The sequence below is a fragment of the Chelonia mydas genome, chromosome 16 (assembly GCF_015237465.2).
Source record: "Chelonia mydas isolate rCheMyd1 chromosome 16, rCheMyd1.pri.v2, whole genome shotgun sequence".
Classification (NCBI taxonomy): Eukaryota; Metazoa; Chordata; order Testudines; family Cheloniidae; genus Chelonia; species Chelonia mydas.
The window spans coordinates 12,810,281-12,829,431 of NC_057857.1; the positions used below are offsets into that span (position 1 = coordinate 12,810,281).

The following is a 19,151-nucleotide window of genomic DNA, read 5'->3' on the forward strand; positions in this document are numbered from 1 at the left end:
CCAGCATAGTGACAGGAGAATAAGTTATTTCACTAGAGCCATGCTGGAATAACTCCCAGTGTGGACAACAACTACTCCATTTTGGAAGACCTTTCTTACACTGGTCAGTTCCTCCAACAATTTCCCTCAGAAGTCCACTTGTTATCAACACTCACTGTTGGAAGTAAAGCAGTTACTATAAAGCACTGAAACAAAATGCAGGAACAACAAATCACAATCTTCAGATGAATCTAGGTAAATGTCTTGTTTTCCAGCCCTTTAGTAGGAGCCTGAACCATTGCCATTATAGTTAATGAAACACTCCCACTGTCTTTAATGGGAACTGAATCAAGCCTTTAATTTTCTGCAAAACTAACAATTATGCAACTCTGCTGAGGATACAAGAACATCCAGCTATGTAAAGCCATCAAGTCAGTGAGGAAGTCAGAAATCTGCCCCTGCGAGTGAAATCAGTGCAGGTGCTAAAGAACCAAAAGAGCCATAGTTACATTGGTCAATATATCCTGCCACATTAAAGCTCTTACATTTCACATCCTGGATAAAGTTGTAAATTACATGCCCAAGAGAAAGACAGTATCCACATCTGGAAGTGGTGGAGCCACATGTGGACTGCATGACAGCATTTAAATATTTCTGCATTAGAAAACTGCAGCTGGATAGGACTGGCTTTAATAGCAGCTTCTGTGAACATGTCTGTGTACAAGTGTGTAGCAAACAATCATCAGTCACAAACACTGTGTAGCAGGGTACCATCTGAGACAAGAAACAGAGCAATCCAACTGCCCCAGATATAAAAAGGTGCAAGTTTAATAAAAGTCAGGAAGAAGGGAAGCTCCTCTATTCAAATGTCACCCATTCTCAGTGTATAGGGCAGGGGGTCACAATTTTCATAGCATGGGCCACAAACGTAGAGAAATTTTCTCCTAGACCACCCAGACCACCTTCCCTCTTATTTGCAATCATACATCTTTGTAGCAACACAATTGCTTACATAGTAAAGTAACATAAGAAAATCAGGTTTCAAAGTGGTAGCCATGTTAGTCTGTATCAGCAAAAAGAATGAGGAATACTTGTGGCACCTTAGAGACTAACAAATTTATCTGAGCATAAGCTTCCATGGGCTAAAATCCAGTTCATCAGATGCATGCAGTGGAAAATACAGTAGGAAGATAGATAGATAGACAGACAGACAGACAGACAGACAGACAGACAGAGAGAGAACATGAAAAAATGGGTGTTGCCATACCCACTATAATGAGAGTGATCAGTTAAGGTGAGCTATTATCGTCAGGAGAAAAAAAAAACTTTTGTAGGAATCATCAGGATGGCCTATTTAGGGTAAAAACAATTCTAAGTACCTAAGTCCCATGTTCAGAAGTGTCTCAGGCATGTAGAAGCAAGTCCCATTGACCTTCAGTATCCCTTCGGTACTTTTGAAAACTATATCCTTACTGTATTTTAGCTGCCTCTTAACATGATTTACCAGTTGGAAAGAAGGAGAACCAATACCAAGAGCCCAGACAGCTCTCCACAGAAACAAGCAAGTGCTCCATACATCACTAGTGGTCCACAAACCATAGTGTTAGAGCTGCTGTCATAGGGAATATTATAGATCGGGTTTAGTTAGTTATGTTTAAAGGGGACTCTATTGAACCACCAAAAAAAGATAATTATTTACACTGAATCATTCTGCTGTATACGATATTGACATCTTCCGGTTGACAGCCATAGCAGCACTGTGACGTGGGCAGTGTAATCACGCTTTATCACTGGGGAGAGCTCTCTCAGCGATAAAAAAAACCCACCCGAATGAGCAGTGGCAGCTTTATTGCCAGGAGCATGACGCACAGCAATAAAGTGCTGTCTATACTGGCGCTTTTCAGTGCTAAAACTTTTGTCACTCAGGGGTGTGTTTTTTCACACCCCTGAATGACTAAAGTTTTACTCTGAAAGTGCCAGTGTAGACACAGCCTAAATCACTAGGCCATCATCCTGCTTCAGAGACTCTTGTCATCTCACAAGTATTTAGATCCATGGGTTTGGATGCAACCACTGTGAAGACACATTTAAGATTCTTCAGTCATTATCTAACCATTCAACACTAATGTGAGTGTCTGACTGGGAGGGTCTATGGCTACTGGAGATGAATAAAACAGTTGGGAGAGAAGCATTTGCCTGTTTAACATATGTGCCTGCCAAGCTATCTTTCCAGGGTCATGGAGACTCCGTAGTTCCTCTGGGCTGTCAAACAGATTACATGCAGCAAAAGAGCCGGAGCATCTCTGCCTGCTACTCAGAGTATACACTGATAGTCACAGACTTCCCTCTCACAGCAGCTTTAAGTGAACCCTTATATGCCCTTGCTAAGGTTTTGCAGCCTTCATCTTCTGGTGTCCTAAACAATTCAAGAGCCTTATTATTGTGTAACAAATTTTTTCTCATGCTGCAAGTATCTTTGCTCCTGATATAGAGCCTGATCCTGCAAATGCTCTGTGAAGCATGTTCCCAGCATGGATGTCCACTGTTAAAACAGTTTCCAGGACTCACTCTCAGGTGGCTGCACTTCTGCAGGGGGTGATATGAACCTTTTGTATAGCTGTTGTATAAACTTATAAAATTTTTAAAGCACTGTGGGATTCTTCGGGATGAAATTTGATAAAGACGTGTAGAGAATTATATTTACAAAAAAAAAAATCAAATGCACAAATACAAAATGGGGAGTAACTGGGTAGGTGGCAGTACTGCAGAAAAGCATCCGGGGGTCATACTGGATCACAAATTTAACAAGAGTGAATAATGTGATGCAGTTGCAAAAAAAGGCTAATATTTTGGGTATTAGAGTGTTGAATGTAAGACATGGGAGGAAATTGTTCCACCCTGCACTGGTGAGGCCTCAGCTGGAGTATCGTGTCCAGTTTTATGTGCCATACTTTTAGAAAGATGTGGAAAAATTGGAGAGAGTCCAGAGCAGAGTAACAAATGTGATAAAAGGTTTAGAAAACCTGACTTATGAGGAAAGGTTACAAAAACTGGGCTAGTTTAGTATTGGGAAAAGAAGACTGAGGGAGGGACTTGATAGGTATGCAAAGCACAAAAGGTTTAAGGGCTTTTATAAAGAGGATGGGGACCAACTGTTCTCCATGTCCACTGAAGTAGGACAAGAAGTAATGGGCTTAATCTGCAGCAAGAAAGATTTAGATAAGATAGTAGGAAAAACTTTCTAACTATAAGGATGATTAAGTACTGGAATAAGCTACCTAGTGTGGTTGTGGAATTCCAATAGTCAGAGGTTTTTAAGAACAGATTAGACAAACAGGTTAGGGGTGGTCTAAGTATATTTGGTACTGCCTCCATGCAGGGGGATAGACTAGATTACCTCTCGAGGAAGGTCACTTCCTGCCCTACATTTCTATGATTTTTATATATGTACATTCTTATTAATTATATTAACATAATTTCAGTATATAGTAGAACCTCAGAGTTATGAACACCTTGGGAATGGAGGTTGTTCATAACTCTGAAATGCTTGTAATTCTGAACAAGTAATTGTGGTTATTTCAAAAGTTTACAACTGAACATTGAGTTAATACAGTTTTGAAACTTGACTATGCAGAAGAAAAATGCTGCTTTCCTTTCTTTTCCCCCCTTAGTTTACATTTAACAGAGTACTGTATTTGCTTTTTTGTTTTGTTTTTGTCTCTGCTGCTGCCTGATTGTGTACTTCCGGTTCCAAATGAGGCGTGTAGTTGACTGGTCAGTTCGTAACTCTGAGGTTCTACTTTATACACATTTTGAGTGACCAAAATACTTCCATGAAGATGTACTGCTCTTACTTTTTCACACAACATTGTATTGTGTCCTACAGGTGGATTTGGCCTGCTTTATTCTTTCACTTGCCAAAACAACGCTCTAACAAAAACTGTCACCAAAACCAAGACCTAAACCCCATGGCAGAGTTCATGATGGGTCATCGGACAGTGCTCAAGTAGGACTTGTGACTGTAGAACGCTGGTTCGGCATCTCAGAAACTGAATATGGTGGACAGTTACAATTCTTTGTTAATCTTATAGCAACATAGCAGCTATTGAAAGAAATACTGTACAATCAGAAAAATTTCTTCGTTGAAGAGTAGATGAGGTGGATGTCTGTGTGAAAAGGTTTTTTTCCCCTTTTCTTGAAAGCACAAATCATTTGGCTTGTAGTGAGTCAGATCCAGATTGGAATGACAGTCCCATTGCCCTGGCTAAATTTCAATTTGAGTTATTTCAGTCTGATTATATTTGTCCCCCTGAAGTTTTAATTGGATATCATATTCTTTACTTCCTGTCCTAAATTAAAGAATAATATTTCTATTAAACAGCTGTCATGACTCATGTTTCAGTGGTGGAAAAAGTGATTCCAGCGTATATGCCTGTAATGCCCTTTGGGATCCTTTAGAATGAAGATCATTATATACCGGGGTTCTCAAACTTCATTGCACCATGACCCCCTTCTGACAACAAAAATTACTACATGATCCAAGGAGGGGGGACCAAAGCCTGAGCTCACTGAAGCCCCACTACCCCGGGGGGGAGGGGAGGAGGCCAAAGCCCAAGCCCAGTGGGGCCAAAGCGGCCTGTAACCTGAGCCCCACCACTCAGGGCCTCAGGCTTCGGACCCAGACGTGGACCCCAGTACCCAGCAAGCCTAACCCCAGTCCTGGCGACCCCACTAAAATGGGGTCACGACCCACTTTGGGGTCCCAACCCACAGTTTGAGAACTGCTGTTATATCATTATTGCATAACATTAAGATATTGTTGTTACAGGTCTGCACAAATTCTGCATCCACCAATTGCCAGCAGCAACCTTCAAAAAGGCCAATACCATACAGAAAGGCAGATGGGAATAAACTCTCATAACCCCTCTGATAAAGTGTTACTGACACAATGCGTCTAGCCCCCTGACATCCTGAAGGCTCCTCTGCAGCCTAGCTCCCTTAGTGACAACACTAGGGTAAACGTATTGTGTTTGAAAGATATGATGTAGACGAGTAAGTATTTCTTCATGGTCCAATTTGAAGTTCAGACAAGAGCAGGAATATTGACTCTGCCCATCTGCCATAGCCCCCATTCACCTCTCTTAGGGAAGATACTTATTTGGGCAGCATGATTTAGTAAAGTTACTTATGTTATGTATCCTATTCAAGCCTTACACAATCAAAAGAGAAAAGTGAAAAATGAGGCCATGTAATATTCAATGTGATCTTGATGCAATCGGAGCTCAGAAAAGCATGGTCTGGTAACGGTCACAAAATGAGCACTTTATCTTCTCCAATAATATCAACAGACAAGAGATATGTGTCATAGAAGTACTATGCTCCTTTTAATACTTCCATTGTTATTCAAGCACTGAAACTGCTTTGGATGACAGTTTTTGAATAATGCTGGAAATCTGTGGCAGGAGAGAACTCTGAATATTTAATTTTTAAACTCTTAAGAACTTGTGTTGTTATGGCATCGGCGACTCTAGAACGTGCTTGATATGACAAAATAGACGTAAGTGTTAAGCGCAAACTCTGCAGATATGTGACATCAAGTGTTCAAACCAATCATGATGGGGGGAAAAAGCCAATTAAATGTTGGGATCCTTACACAGAGGAACAATAACATCAGATTACAGAGGGGCTGTGTTGCTACTAGCTCTCCCACACATACACCCGAACTCAAATATCTAGCGTGTGTGGAGGCGCACATACATGAAGCAAGGACAGAAGGTGAACCAGTGCTGCCTGAAATGGGGAGTACGCTCTGCTCTCATCCTTCCATGGACTTAGGAGCTACTCTATCACTTTACACCCTGTCACATCTGACAGTGAAGAAGAGCAAAAAGTCCCTGACTTGTAATGATTGGGAAGGTACACAGGAGTGATATACTAGTAATCACTGGTGCAGTTTACACATGGTCCCTTGTAAAGCAATGGGAGTTTTGTAAACACAGTGATTGGAATGGTTGGGTGATGTCCCTTTGAAAAGGAGGAGAGAGAGACTGTTGGAAGCAGGAGGTTCCATGGCACTTGAAAGCAACAGTCAGCTGACATGAGAAGGATAAAATGGTCAGCAGACATGAGAAGGATAAAAGTGAGGGGAAGAGAGAAGAGAAGAGAAGAGCAGTCAGGGAGGAAGCATTACTAGGAAGCTTGGAAGAGTGCATCAGAAGAGCTGAGTGAAAGGAAGGGAGCAAGAGGGGAAAACAACAGAATCAAAGAAAAAGCAAGAAGTAGCAGTGGAAGAATAACAGACTGGGCCATCCCTCCAAAAAGAGAAGTGAGTTCCTAGCTTTCTCTCACTGCATGGAGCATATACAGATCTGAATTTGCTTCCTGACCTTTTTTTGGGGGAAAAATACAAACACTTCAAGTATTTCTCTCTCTCTCTAATGAATATATTGTGGTCCCATAGGCTAATTACCTAGTTCTGGTAAAAGGTAAACAGTTTCATAGGATGTTCTTATCAGTACCCAGGAACTACAATGTGTTGTTGGCATTCAAGACAGCGCATCCCAGCTTACTAGACCTTAGATGCATCAATGGGCCATACTAATCATGTGCCTCAGGGATACTGAATGATCAGGCTTGACAGAATTCAATTTTTTTAATATCATTTCAATGGATATTGATGTTTATTTTAAAGCTTTTTTTATTTTTAACTATTTAAATGTTCACACTTGTGGGAAAGTATGGGAGGTTCAGGCAACAAGGGTGGTCAGACAAAAATTATTTAGTGACAGAAGACACTGAAATTCAGAAAGTTAAAACTTTATAACCATTAAAATACAAATTATCAACGTCACATGTCAAAATATACAAAGTATGTATCGTTAAATCAAACTCTAATATGTTCTCAAGTAGCATTTTTCTAACTTTGCCTGCCTGTATACTTCAGTTATTACGGATGGAAATACTTTTTGTCAGTTTGTGTGTGTACGGTGAAACAGATGTTTACTGATATCTATCAAAAATCTAATCCTTCCAAGCCTCTAAATAATTCATAGACTCAAATGCAGGGTGAGGAGTAGACAGAGGCTTCTCCCACTGTGATGTTCCCATTCGGAAGTAGCTTTCCTACAGATGTCCATGTTTTTAGGTACTTGGAGCCCTTCATGTGAAAATCTGAAGAACTGCAGTGAATGGTAAATATATGGTTTATGCCAGAGACAATCCAAGCAGATATAACTGTTTGCCGTATAGACTGGCTCCAGCGATTAAACTTGAAGCCAGCTATTAAAGAAGGAAAAAAACAAGCCACACTTACCCTCTCTGAAGATGAAGACAGCAACAATAATGGATCTTAGGAGATTCACACAGGGAATGAGGCAGTTTCTCCTCAGTGATATGCTTCAACAGTGCCCTGGAGAGATACCCCTAGGAAGGAAAAAATAATTTAGTCTCCATGACTCTTTCAGTCCCTTGCTTCTCATTTCCGACTGCCAATAAGCATGCTCACCCATGGTACTAACAATTGCTATGGTACAGACGTAACGAGACCAAATACAGTGATGTTCCTTTCCTCTTGGCAGCTATTCATACAGCAAACAGGGCTGGAACATTAGAAATAGAAAAGTTCCAGAACACTCCGGGACAGTTGGGAACGGTGACGGTTAGAGCTGGGATTTGGACCTGAAAGACAGCAACTGGGGAGTGACACTAGGGATTTGGCTGTTGGAATTTGAGAGGTGAGAATGGCAGTTCTTACGGGGAATCACAGAGAGAAGAAAGCTGAAGAAAGTGCAGTGACAACAGTAGGAACCATCTGAGGGGGAGAGAGGGATCAGGCAGAGAGGTGTTACTGGGATGTTGGGTAAAGTGTGTGAGAAGAGCCATATGAAAAGGAGGCGAAAGAAGAGAGCAAGAAAACCAAGAGAACCAGGGACAATGCAAGAGGCCAGAGGGTGGCAGAAAAACAGCAGACTGAAAAATGCAGTGGAAAAGATGAGCTTCTGGTTCACTTACTCTGCGCTGAGCATATGAGGGTACTGAATCGCCTTCTAACCTGATGTATGTTTAAATTACTCAAAGAATAAGCGCTGTACATTTGGGGATGAAACACAACAAAGTGATTGGTTTCAGAGTAACAGCCGTGTTAGTCTGTATTCACAAAAAGAAAAGGAGTACTTGTGGCACCTTAGAGACTAACCAATTTATGCTGGAAATGGCCCACCTTGATTATCATACACATTGTAAGGAGAGTGGTCACTTTGGATGAGCTATTACCAGCAGGAGAGTGAGTTTGTGTGTGTATGGGGGTGGGGTGGTGAGAAAACCTGGATTTGTGCTGGAAATGGCCCACCTTGATTTTCATACACATTGTAAGGAGAGTTGTCACTTTGGATAAGCTATTACCAGCAGGAGAGTGAGTTTGTGTGTGTATGGGGGTGGGGTGGTGAGAAAACCTGGATTTGTGCTGGAAATGGCCCAACTTGATTATCATACACATTGTAAGGAGAGTGATCACTTTAGATAAGCTATTACCAGCAGGAGAGTGGGGTGGGAGGACGTATTGTTTCATGGTCTCTGTGTATATAATGTCTTCCGCAGTTTCCACAGTATGCATCCGATGAAGTGAGCTGTAGCTCACGAAAGCTTATGCTCAAATAAATTGGTTAGTCTCTAAGGTGCCACAAGTACTCCTTTTCTTTTAACAAAGTGATTGAATCCATGTTTTAAGTGCAAAATAGAATTCAACAGTAACTACATGGCCATGACCGGCAACTCCAGAACATAAAAAATATTTGTTTACAATCGATATCTAGTCTCCTAAGAAGCCCTGTGATATCTCAGTCACGTTAGCTGAATGCGATTGAAAAGCTCTCTAAATGCTCGTTGAGACACAGGCTAACGGAAGCATTTGAAGCAGTGGCCTAGGCCTTTTAAAATAGCAACAAGATGGCAGTGACCTGTGTTCGTTATTCACTTGCAACTGGATAGGAACTGCTAATCGAGATATCAAAAACCAATGATCGACTCTATGAGCCAACCAGTGCCTCTCCGTTTAACCTTTCAGAAAACGTTACAGGTTGGGTTTAGGCTTTAGAAGGACAAAGAACCCAAAGCAGCACACTTATTAAGAGTGATTAACAGTCAGGTGACCCCGGAACCCCATTTCTGAGTGACATTGCTGCACAGCTACCAGTGGCTTCCTCAAGAGTACATCCTTTTTCTGCGGTGACAGATTGTACAGGGCAGAGTTCAGACAGCCCGTGATACACTCTTCCCTTGGGACACTGTGCCAGAGCAGGAGGTGGTAGGTAGGTGTACGTTGCACACAGCGGATGTTGTGACTATCATGGCTACCACCGCAGGCATGCACAGGCCACCACGCCAGCTCGTTACTGGGCAGGAAACCTGCAGGGCCATCCCTCGGGCACTTATGGAGCTGCAAGGCTACTGGCTGGAGCGTGTTTTGGGGCAGGAGAGCTGCAAGGTCATCACCTGGGGGCGCGGCAGCCCATCCCTGTGCACAGCCGTCGAAGGCCCGGCGGAACCAGCCACGTGCGTGATGGAGCGGGACAGCGCACGCCGCTGCCCTAGTTTCCCTCTCCCGCGCCCGCTTCTCGCGCCGTCCTCGGCGCCTTAGCACTGAGCTCCGTCCGCCCTCTCCCTGTGCGCGAGGCGCGGCCAATGGGGGCACAGCGTGGGGCAAGCGGCGGAGGCGGGGCCCCCATGGAGTCTAGTGCGGCTGCGCACAAAGCTGCCCGCCCCTGGATGTTCAGGACGGGAGGGGGTGTCTACGCCTGCGCATAACAGCGCTGGTCTCACATGCCCAAGAGCGGTGTTTTCTACGCCTGCGCTGTGCGCCTCCCCTCCCCAGTGGCCGGGAGAGGGGGGATTGCTGCGCGTGCGCAGTGTGGCCTTCGTACCCCTGTGCCCCGGAGGGGGGGGTTGCTGCGCCTGCGCACAACGCTGCCCGCCCCTCGCCAGCAGTAGCAGCAGTAGGAGGAGGCGGTGTTGGTCCCGGCTGGGGCGATAGCGTGAGGGTGCCCGAGCGCCGCTGTTGCCCCCTTTTATCCGGGAGCCCCAGGTCCGGGCCGAGGAGGAGGAGGCGTCCCGGCCGCGGAGGGAGTCCGAGCGGCGGCGGCAGTAGCAGCAGGAGTCTGTGCCCGGCCCCCCCTGCGCTCAGTCCCGTTACAACCCCCTCCCTCCGCGCTCCGCAGCCACCAACATGTCGGCGCCGGCGGCCAAAGTCAGTAAGAAGGAGCTGAACTCCAACCACGATGGGGCCGACGAGACCTCAGGTGAGGCCGGGACGGGGGAGGGAAGGGAATGGCGGCGGCCGCTGCGGCCTCCTCCCCGCACGGCGCTGCACCGACCGCCATTTTCCCCAGCCACACGGGCCGCGGCCGGGCCGGAGGCGGGAAGAGCGCGGGGTCGGCCGGGCGGATGTGCAGGCCTCAGCCGCGGCAAGAGGAGGCCATGTTAGAGCCCTTTTGTCTGTACTGCCCGGCCTCCTTCTCCGTGGGCGGGGGGCGCTGCGGCCTGCGCGGAGCAGCGGGACCCCCCCTCCTGGAGCAGCATCCGCGGAGCCTCATTGTGCTCCGCCGCCGCCATGATGCTTCGCCGCCTTGTGGTCTCGGAGCCGCTACTGCTGCATGGTGCTGCCCGGCCGCGCAGCGCCGGGATGGAGCGGCGCTGTCTCGGTGGCTGGCGGGGCCCGCCCGACTGGGGAGCCACGCGCTACTCGTGCAGCAGCGGGATGCGGCTGCCCGCCTCCCGCCCGTCCCCACGTGCGATCCGAGCGGCCCGCGTGTCCTGAAAGGTCGGTACTCGGTTCCCCGCACCGTGGCGTGGGGTTTGCATCAGTCGCCGCCGTAGGGGGAACTTGCCCCCCGGTAAAGGCTGTCGGTTCCCCCACCCATGGATCTTCGCCTGTTTGGCGGGGGCTGTGGAGGTGCTCATGGCAACGAGCGTCCAGGCCAGCCGCTCTCCGCTGTGCCCGGTTCCTTTCACACACGTGCTTCCCGCACCTGAGTTTTCCTGTGTAATGGGGGCGGGGGAGAGAAGACGACACCAATCTACCCATCTCCGGCCGCAGGGTGGGGGTAGGGCTTGGCTCTGAGGCCCCCACCGGAAACAGCTACCCCATAACACGAAATCCTCTGTGTTCGCAAAGTAATCGGGGGAGGGGTGCCTGTGCAGCACTTCTACCGCTGCTTCCCGCTACCTTTCGTTAATCTTAAAACACTTTAGGCAAACAGCCATTGCTTAATTAAGCGCTCCAGCAGCCTCTGCCGAGTTAAAATTCTGATTAGAAAACATCCACTTCATGGTAGTTTTGAAATATTTACCCGAATCTCTTCCGAAACGTGCCTGTTAATTGTGGAAAACAGCATTTCCAATTGTACTATTTTAATGAGCATTTTGTATCTTATCTTTTCTTTAGTATTCAGTTCACGTAACTGATTCAATTTCTGTAACTGTGTTCAGTTCAGAAAGAATGATTTGGTGTATAATTTTAGTAAATTATTAAAGTATTGTTGTTTCAACAGGTGGGCTATAAAATACCAAGTGTATACGACTATATATTGTGAATTAGCACGGTACCTGGTTTGAGCCCTTTTTAAAGAAAAAGGGAAAAAGAGAGCAGTTTTACACTAATCTTCAGAGACTTCACTTAGCAAGTTCAGTTAGTAAAAAATGGTAGTTTTACAAGGTCTGGTGAGCCTTGTTGTATCAAGTGGAAATAATCATTTAAGTGCCATCCAGAATAGTGGTAAAGGTTGTGAAAATAAACTTTTCTGATTGTTTCTCAAGTGGTGTCATATATTATTGAGACTTCTTTTCAGTAACTATGGAGTTTGATGGGTTTATTTTTCTTTCAGAAAAAGAGCAACAGGAAGCAATTGAACATATTGATGAAGTACAGAATGAAATAGACAGGTAAATTATTAACAAAAAAACTTTTCAATAACTTAAATTATGTTTTAGCAGAACTGGAAAAAAATAACTTGTAATAAAAATGCTTTTGCAACTGAAGTAGTGTGTGTACCATAGTTGTTCTCACACTTTCCAAAATCTCAAAAGTATAGTAGTGGTTTGACATTTGAAGGTGCAATCTTGTGTCCTGTTTAGCTGTGTACAAGTAAACTAGCTGGGCCTTAAGATAGAACTTGACTTTTAACACTTGAAATACATTGTGATGACTTTAAAATGGCTTTGACAGTATAGATCTGGCTCTCATTGCCTTTTGCAGGTTACTTATTTTATTTTTGTAAGATTTCATTTCTTTGTGAAAAGCAGAACTGAAAATTGACTTAGTAAAATGTCTAGATTTAAAAGTGCATACACCAAACTCTAGGCTCTTGTATGTTTTATAAAATCTATCGAAATTTACACTGGAGCAGTAAGCTATCTATCTTCTCAGGTCACTGTGGGCTTAGGCCCTGATGCCTGCAACCTTTTTCCTGGCAAACAGACATCCTTCCCACTACCCTCCTAAACTGACTAATGAACCTCCAAGTGGACATAAGAGTCTTCCCGGGAGGAGCATTTGCAAGATTAGGACTTTACTATGTAACAAACTTTTTTTTTTTTTTTAAAGAGTTCTGTGGTCTTAAAAGGTTGTCTTTGTGGCACACAAACTTATTTTGCGTTTATCTTGTTTTTCTGGCAAATAATATGAGGAGGGGCGATGAGCTTGAATCTGATCCAGTATCGTGTGTCAAAGTTCACCAGTCCTTCTAAATTAGATATTTACAAATTTTAATAGTGTGCTGCTTTCAATTTAGAGCCCAACCCTGCAAATGCCCCAGAGCATAGCGTTTACTAGTGGTGTAGTTTCAGTCAAGTCAGTGGGATTACTCCCGATAGTACAAGCTAAATAGTGTTTGCAGGATTGGGCCCCTTGTTTTTGGTTGACATATTTCAGGCAGGGTTGATTAGTTTAATTAAATAATCCATTCTAGTTTTGGACTGTCTACTGATTTTGCACCTTGTTCAAACTTCAGATCCCCATGCTATAATACAGTTGTTAACATGAACCTTTCTTTTCCTTTAGACTGAATGAACAAGCGAGCGAGGAAATTTTGAAAGTAGAACAGAAATACAACAAACTCCGCCAACCATTCTTCCAGAAGAGGTCAGAACTGATCGCCAAAATCCCAAACTTCTGGGTAACAACATTTGTCAACCACCCACAAGGTATGTTCCCAGTGCTCTTTTTTTTTTTTTTTTTTTTTTTTTTTTGGGGGGGGGGGGGGGGCTGGGAGGGGCATCAGGGAAGTTTGTTACATTATGTACGCCTTTTAATCCTTTGGTTGAGAAAATTGCTCTTAGATTTTTGTTTCCCCCGATTAACAACACTGGCTTCTGTTTGACTACATGCCTAGAACTTCCTTTTGAGGCGATAATGCTATCAAATGGAAGCAGTTTATCCATTTCTACTTCTATTGTCCGAAAGATTTTCTTCCACTTACGTTTTGAATCCAAGAACAAGCTTGATCGCCATTATTAGGACTCCACCACTATACTTTTTACCATCCTCTTAAGTGAAAGAGAATACACCTTCAACAACCTTTTCAGTGCTCTTTTATGGCCTGTATTGCAGAGGGTACTTGATAGTTACCTCTGGGGAGCTGAGAGTCAGTGGCTCTTTTGAGCTTCCTCTAAAGATGGGCTGGGACAAGTAAACAATATACCAAATGTCCTACTAAATCAACTTTCTGTGACAGTTTCTTATAATGTTTGCTGCAAAATAGCCTATATAAATAGCTTTGTGATGCAAGATTCCTAATTCTACCATAGTATCTGCACTGTTGGGGGAAGAAGATGAGGAGGCACTGCATTATTTGACCAGAGTTGAGGTGACAGAGTTTGAAGATATCAAATCAGGTTACAGAATAGATTTTGTAAGTATCATGGACAGTCTTTGTTTAATGTTGTGCCATTTTTATTTGCATGTAACCTATATCAGAGAATAGTAGCATAACTTAATATTTCAAAACTTATAGTACTTAACTTTTTTTAGTTAACATATCTGGTGTGCTATAGACAAGTATGCAATCCTAACTTTATTCTTTCCACTCTACAGTATTTTGACGAGAATCCATACTTTGAAAATAAAGTTCTCTCCAAAGAGTTTCATCTGAATGAGAGTGGAGATCCATCTTCAAAATCAACTGAGATCAAATGGAAATCTGGGAAGGCATGTATCTTTATTGGGGGCGGGGGGGGGGAAGGAATTAAATCATTGCTCCACTTGAAACAGTGGCAGTGAGTGCTCGGTGCTTTGATGCAAAAGAAAAAACACACACACACACCCAGTCCATTCCTGCTGGATGAAGCCCAAGGATATGGTGAGGCTGCATCTACACTGAAGCTTGTAGTTAATTCTCTCACTTTGTCGCGCACCCATGGAAGTGCTAGTGAAGACCAGTTGTCAGTATTTCTACAAGCATGTCAGTTCAACTGCTCAGAGTAGGCCTAGAAATCACAGTGAAGTGTGTGCTTTAAAAAGAAAACAAATCCACACTAGCACTCCCAACTTTTTTAGGGAATTCTCCCACAGTTGATCTAATATCAGTGCTACAGTTCTCATTGTAAACAAAGCCTAATTTAAACTTCAGGTTACAACTGCCTTTCCGATTTCAATATTATTATGCTAAAAGTTTGGGTGGCCACTTGGTCTTTGTAAGGAAACTAAGAAATCTTTTTATCTAATGAATTGTTTTTCTTGCATTTGCCAGTTACTATCTGTATAGTTAATGCTTTCTTTGTAGTTCATAAGTTACATGTACATCTTGTGGAACTTCTGAATTAGGAGCTCATTTCCTGTACCTCACAAAAGTAAACTACAATATTGCAAATGAGTCAATTTGAATCCATCATAGTTGGATCTGTTGGAAAACTGCATCACACTTCAGTCAAAATTTTAGCATTTTCCTTTGGTGTTCTGGGGTCTTCCAGCAATAACTTACATCTTGCAGTACCTTATGGTCATTCAGCTAATTATTAAAACAAGCTGAGTTATTGCTGTCCATAAAATTGCATAAACAAGTATATGCTGGGCAAAGTGTCTCAACAAAGCATCAGCTAGAAGTCCGTACGTATTAAGCAACGAAGTAAAAGCTCCAGAGTTACCTCTGAAGTCATGTTTTCCAGGTGTATAAGACAGGACAGTACAGAGGTAATGGTCTCAAAGGGGTGAGGTTAACTTATTATATCCTCTTGCTAGTGAATATGTTGTAGTAGCATAAAAAGTGAGTTGTATGTTTTCCCCCTTGCAATTGCTACAAAGGGGAAACAGGAAATTTAAAAGGGGAAAACTCCAAGGATAAAAGACTTAAATCCTTAATCTATCTTTTTTATGAAGAAAACAAGGATGAGCCCATCCTAGGGGGAGAGAAAAGGAAGAGTGGAGTGTTAAGACAATGTTTTATAAAAAGGCCTAGAGTAGTGGTGGGCGGCCCATCAGGGTAATCTGCTGGCAGGCCGCAAGACAGTTTGTTTACCTTGACTGTCCACAGGCACGGCTGCCCGCAGCTCCCAGTGGCTGCGGTTTGCCGTTCCCGACCAATGGGAGCTGCAGAAAGCGGCATAGGCTAATTTGAGAGCTGCTTAAATTGTTTGTGCTTAATGTTAGCATTTAAATAGTTCTAACAAGTCTTTGAAATTAGCACTTCAGTAAATGGTTTGCGTCATATCTTTGCCACTGTGTGGCTGGGAACATTAACAAAGGTCAACAGGTAGTCTTTTTGAATTGTCAATATTTCAGTGGAGAAAGCTAGAAATAAAGGGAGTGACAACTTACATTCTGAGGAAAGTAGCAAAAAATTGAGCGCTTTACTAGCACTGAACCTATTCATGAGAAATGGTAGCTGAAACTCATAGCTATGAGGTGTCAACTAGTACATGCCCTTGGGGCTCTGTATAATCTGTCTCCTACACACCTCTCCTTGAAAAAGAACAAGTAGTATGTGGTTGCGTAAATAAGCACATCTCCAAACGCATCTTGTGAAACACGGTCAGGAAATTCTTTCAGGAAAATACTTAACTTTGTCTCTTCTTTTTCAGGACCTGACAAAGCGCTCAAGCCAGACACAGAACAAGGCCAGTAGGAAGAGGCAGCATGAAGAACCAGAAAGTTTCTTTACCTGGTTCACTGACCACTCTGATGCAGGTGCTGATGAACTAGGAGAAGTCATCAAAGATGACATCTGGCCAAATCCATTACAATACTACTTGGTACGTGTAGAGTTGAGCTGTTTGTAACAGTGTTCTTGTGGCAATGTCAGAATTAATTTGATCAGTGCAGTAACATTGTATATGTGTTTCTAATTAAGGTTCCTGATATGGATGATGAAGAAGGTGAAGGAGAGGAAGACGATGATGATGATGAAGAGGAAGAAGGGTTGGAGGATATTGATGAAGAGGGAGATGAAGATGAGGGGGAAGAAGACGAAGATGATGATGAGGGAGAAGAAGGAGAGGTGAGAACACATTGTTTCCAGATCCAGGAGATGAATAGATCCAATTAGGAAATCCTGTTTTAGGAACAGCATTGAATTTATCTTGTTGATAAATGTTAAGGTGTTATTGACACACTGTACAGTCTCCTATTATGTTTTTCAGAGGGGAGTTCTTGCAGCTTGAGCAATGATTTTAGTGTACTTAGTTGGTGTGGGGGGGACAAGTACTGCCTTTAATTTGGAGATGGATAGCTTTAGGAAACTCGTTGGCAAAAATGAGGAAAATTGATCTGTTTGTGTTATACCCCAGTTCATCCAAAAGCCTGTTTTTCTTTCGGCAAACTGGTTTTTATTAGTGTGTTACTGGGTATTTGAGTGCCAGTTTTAACGTTATTCCATAAATAGCAAATTTTTTTGTATGCATCCAGTTTTAGCAGGTTTCATCTATTATATACACTTTACTCTGGACTGTTGCCAATTTTTATGTGATTGTGTCCTCATTTTGGGAGTGCCAGGGATGACCTCCTCACTTCTGCTACTCTCACAATCTCCAGTGATTTAAAGTTTGGAATTAGTTCTCACCCAGTAACTGGGAACGTTGCACTGTTTCATTTGTTACAATTAATTTATTAACCACATTTGGCTTTTGTTATTGAGGTACATGAAACTGCCTTGGAGGCAAACAATGGGGAAGGCTTTGGACGCTGTGCACGTAGACACATAAGGTGCTTGATTTTAGATGCAGTAACTAAGCTCTGCTGAGCAATACTCTTGTTAGTATCTAAATAGTATTTTATTTAATCTTGTAGATTATTTACTTAGACTTTTACTACTCTTTAAGACTGCCTATTCAAAGCTCTGGGTGCCCTTAGCAGTCTCTTCAATATTCACTAACAAATAGTTCTATCAATTTTCATCCAAATCGTATGTCCCAGCAATAACATGGAGATCAAACCTTATCCAGCCTTTTTCCTATTTCCATATGGAGGGGGAGAAAACATGATCTTTTCAACCAGTCCTGCAAGAATAACTGCACAGGACTTTTTAGAGTGGTCAAAAATTCTGGTTAATTGCTGTTTGAAAGTCAGGGCTGTCTGGAGTTTGAATGTACTGACTCCCGCGCCTTCCCTCTCCCCACCCTCCAAAAAGTGACTAGATTTTAACTGTTTCTTTTCTTTCAACAGGAAGATGAAGGAGAAGATGACTAATTAAACACTGATGGATTCCAACACCCACCCCTCCTTTTCTTACCTTTTTAATTTTTCTCCAGTCCCTGGGAGCAAGTTGCTGGTTTTTTTTTTGTTTGTTTGTTTGTTTTTCCCCCACCCTTGTGCTCAGTCGCCTTGTTCTCTTGAGGTCTCTTTTTCTCTCCTCTACACCATGGTTCACCGTTTATTTTGGGGGAAATACCCTGAGCAGAATACAGTGGAAAAGAAAATCTCTACCAGTTTCTGTTCCAAGTTCATTTTTATCCCTTTCTGTCTCAAAACAAAAACTGTTTATGGAATCAACACACCATGTTCTGTGGGAAAAAAGAAAACCTTCTGCTCCCTTCACTCTGCTGGAAGCTGAAGAGTGCTAGGCCCCTGTGTAGTAGTGCATAGAATCTAGCTTTTTTCCTTCTTTCTCTGTATATTGGGCTCAGAGATTACAGTGTCTCTATGTGAATATGGACAGTTAGCATTTACCAACATGTCTGTCTACTTTCTCTTGTTTAAAAAAAAATTAAAAAACTAAAAAAAATGGGGTATAGAAGGTCAGCAAGGGTGGGTTTCAGATGTTTGGGTGGGTTAAGTGGGCATTTTGACAACATGGCTTCTTCTCCTTTGGCATGTTTATTGTGATGTTTAACAAACATCCTTGCAGTTTAAGATGACACTTTTAAAATAAAATCTTCTCCTAATGATGACTTTGAGCCCTGCCACTTGATGGAGAATCAGCAGAACCTGTAGGATCTTATTTGGAATTGACATTCTCTATTGTAATTTTGTTCTTGTTTATTTTTAAATTCTTTTTTTTTTTTTTTTTTTTGGTTCACTGGAAAGGAAAGAAAGATGCTCAGTTTTAAACGTTAAAGTGTACAAGTTGCTTTGTTACAATAAAACTAAATGTGTACACAAAGGGACTAATGGTCTTCACTGAACAGAATATGTTTCTGATTTTTCTTGCTCATTTTCCCGTATATTGTCAAATTTTTTTTTGTCTGTAGTTTCTAATTTAACACCTGTTGGTATGTGGTCAGTATGTGTGTATTGCAAGATAACCTCATGGCTATATGGATTTAACCTGAATTTAAATTGTTAGATAGTTTTCATATCTGGGAAAAGTGTTTACTTTAGGTGTAACTTACCATAAATTATGATACTATCAATAAGTTGCTGTCAGACTGCCTATCAATCATTACTATAAATTGGCAGTCATTACTGTAATCTGCACATTGTTTCTCTTTACTTATTTTTATATCTCCATAGGAATGAGTTGTGGTTACATTCCTCTTATGTTAAATTAATGGAGTCTTTAAATGTTCCCTCTTGCACCAAAAAGATCACCTGATGCTCTAAAATAAAGAAATTTGCAGATTTAAACACTCATTAGTGATGTAAGAGATACCACATATCTCTAATAAATCAAATCACTGAGAAGACCGTACAAACTCAAGTTAAATTATCAAAGGCTAATGTTTATAATCCATTTGGTAAATAGCTTTCTCAG

At 42.6% G+C, this 19,151-nt stretch overlaps 1 protein-coding gene and 1 long non-coding RNA gene across 4 annotated transcripts; one reads left to right on the forward strand and one right to left on the reverse strand.

Annotated features, from left to right (window-relative positions):
- Window positions 1-6,779: 6,779 nt before the first annotated feature.
- LOC119563844 lies at window positions 6,780-9,772 on the reverse strand. The gene is made up of 3 exons (XR_005222543.2): window positions 9,469-9,772; window positions 7,292-7,401; window positions 6,780-7,157 (listed from the first exon to the last, which is right to left on the reverse strand). It is a non-coding gene; the product is annotated as an uncharacterized LOC119563844 (long non-coding RNA).
- SET (SET nuclear proto-oncogene) lies at window positions 9,756-18,560 on the forward strand. 3 transcript variants are annotated; one of them, XM_037879799.2, is made up of 8 exons: window positions 9,756-10,271; window positions 11,856-11,913; window positions 13,031-13,173; window positions 13,777-13,880; window positions 14,063-14,176; window positions 16,045-16,215; window positions 16,314-16,460; window positions 17,624-18,560. In XM_037879799.2, the coding sequence occupies exons 1-8, from the start codon at window positions 10,199-10,201 to the stop codon at window positions 17,645-17,647; spliced, it is 834 nt and encodes a 277-aa protein (XP_037735727.1). In that variant the 5' UTR covers window positions 9,756-10,198; the 3' UTR covers window positions 17,648-18,560. The 3 variants fall into 3 exon arrangements, with proteins under 3 accessions (XP_037735727.1, XP_043386258.1, XP_043386257.1); XM_043530323.1 differs by lacking the exon at window positions 17,624-18,560 and adding an exon at window positions 17,097-17,572 and having other exon boundaries at window positions 9,851-10,271; XM_043530322.1 differs by lacking the exon at window positions 9,756-10,271 and adding an exon at window positions 10,278-10,792.
- Window positions 18,561-19,151: the final 591 nt, after the last annotated feature.

Bases quoted from the DNA above. Each gene is read 5' to 3' on its own strand.
- SET (XM_043530322.1), top strand. From the start codon at position 10,300: ATGGCGGCGGCCGCTGCGGCCTCCTCCCCGCACGGCGCTGCACCGACC. The intron at 10,793-11,855 runs GTCGGTACTCGG...TTTTTCTTTCAG, and splicing joins CGGCCCGCGTGTCCTGAAAG to AAAAAGAGCAACAGGAAGCA. The intron at 14,177-16,044 runs GCATGTATCTTT...CTTCTTTTTCAG, and splicing joins TCAAATGGAAATCTGGGAAG to GACCTGACAAAGCGCTCAAG.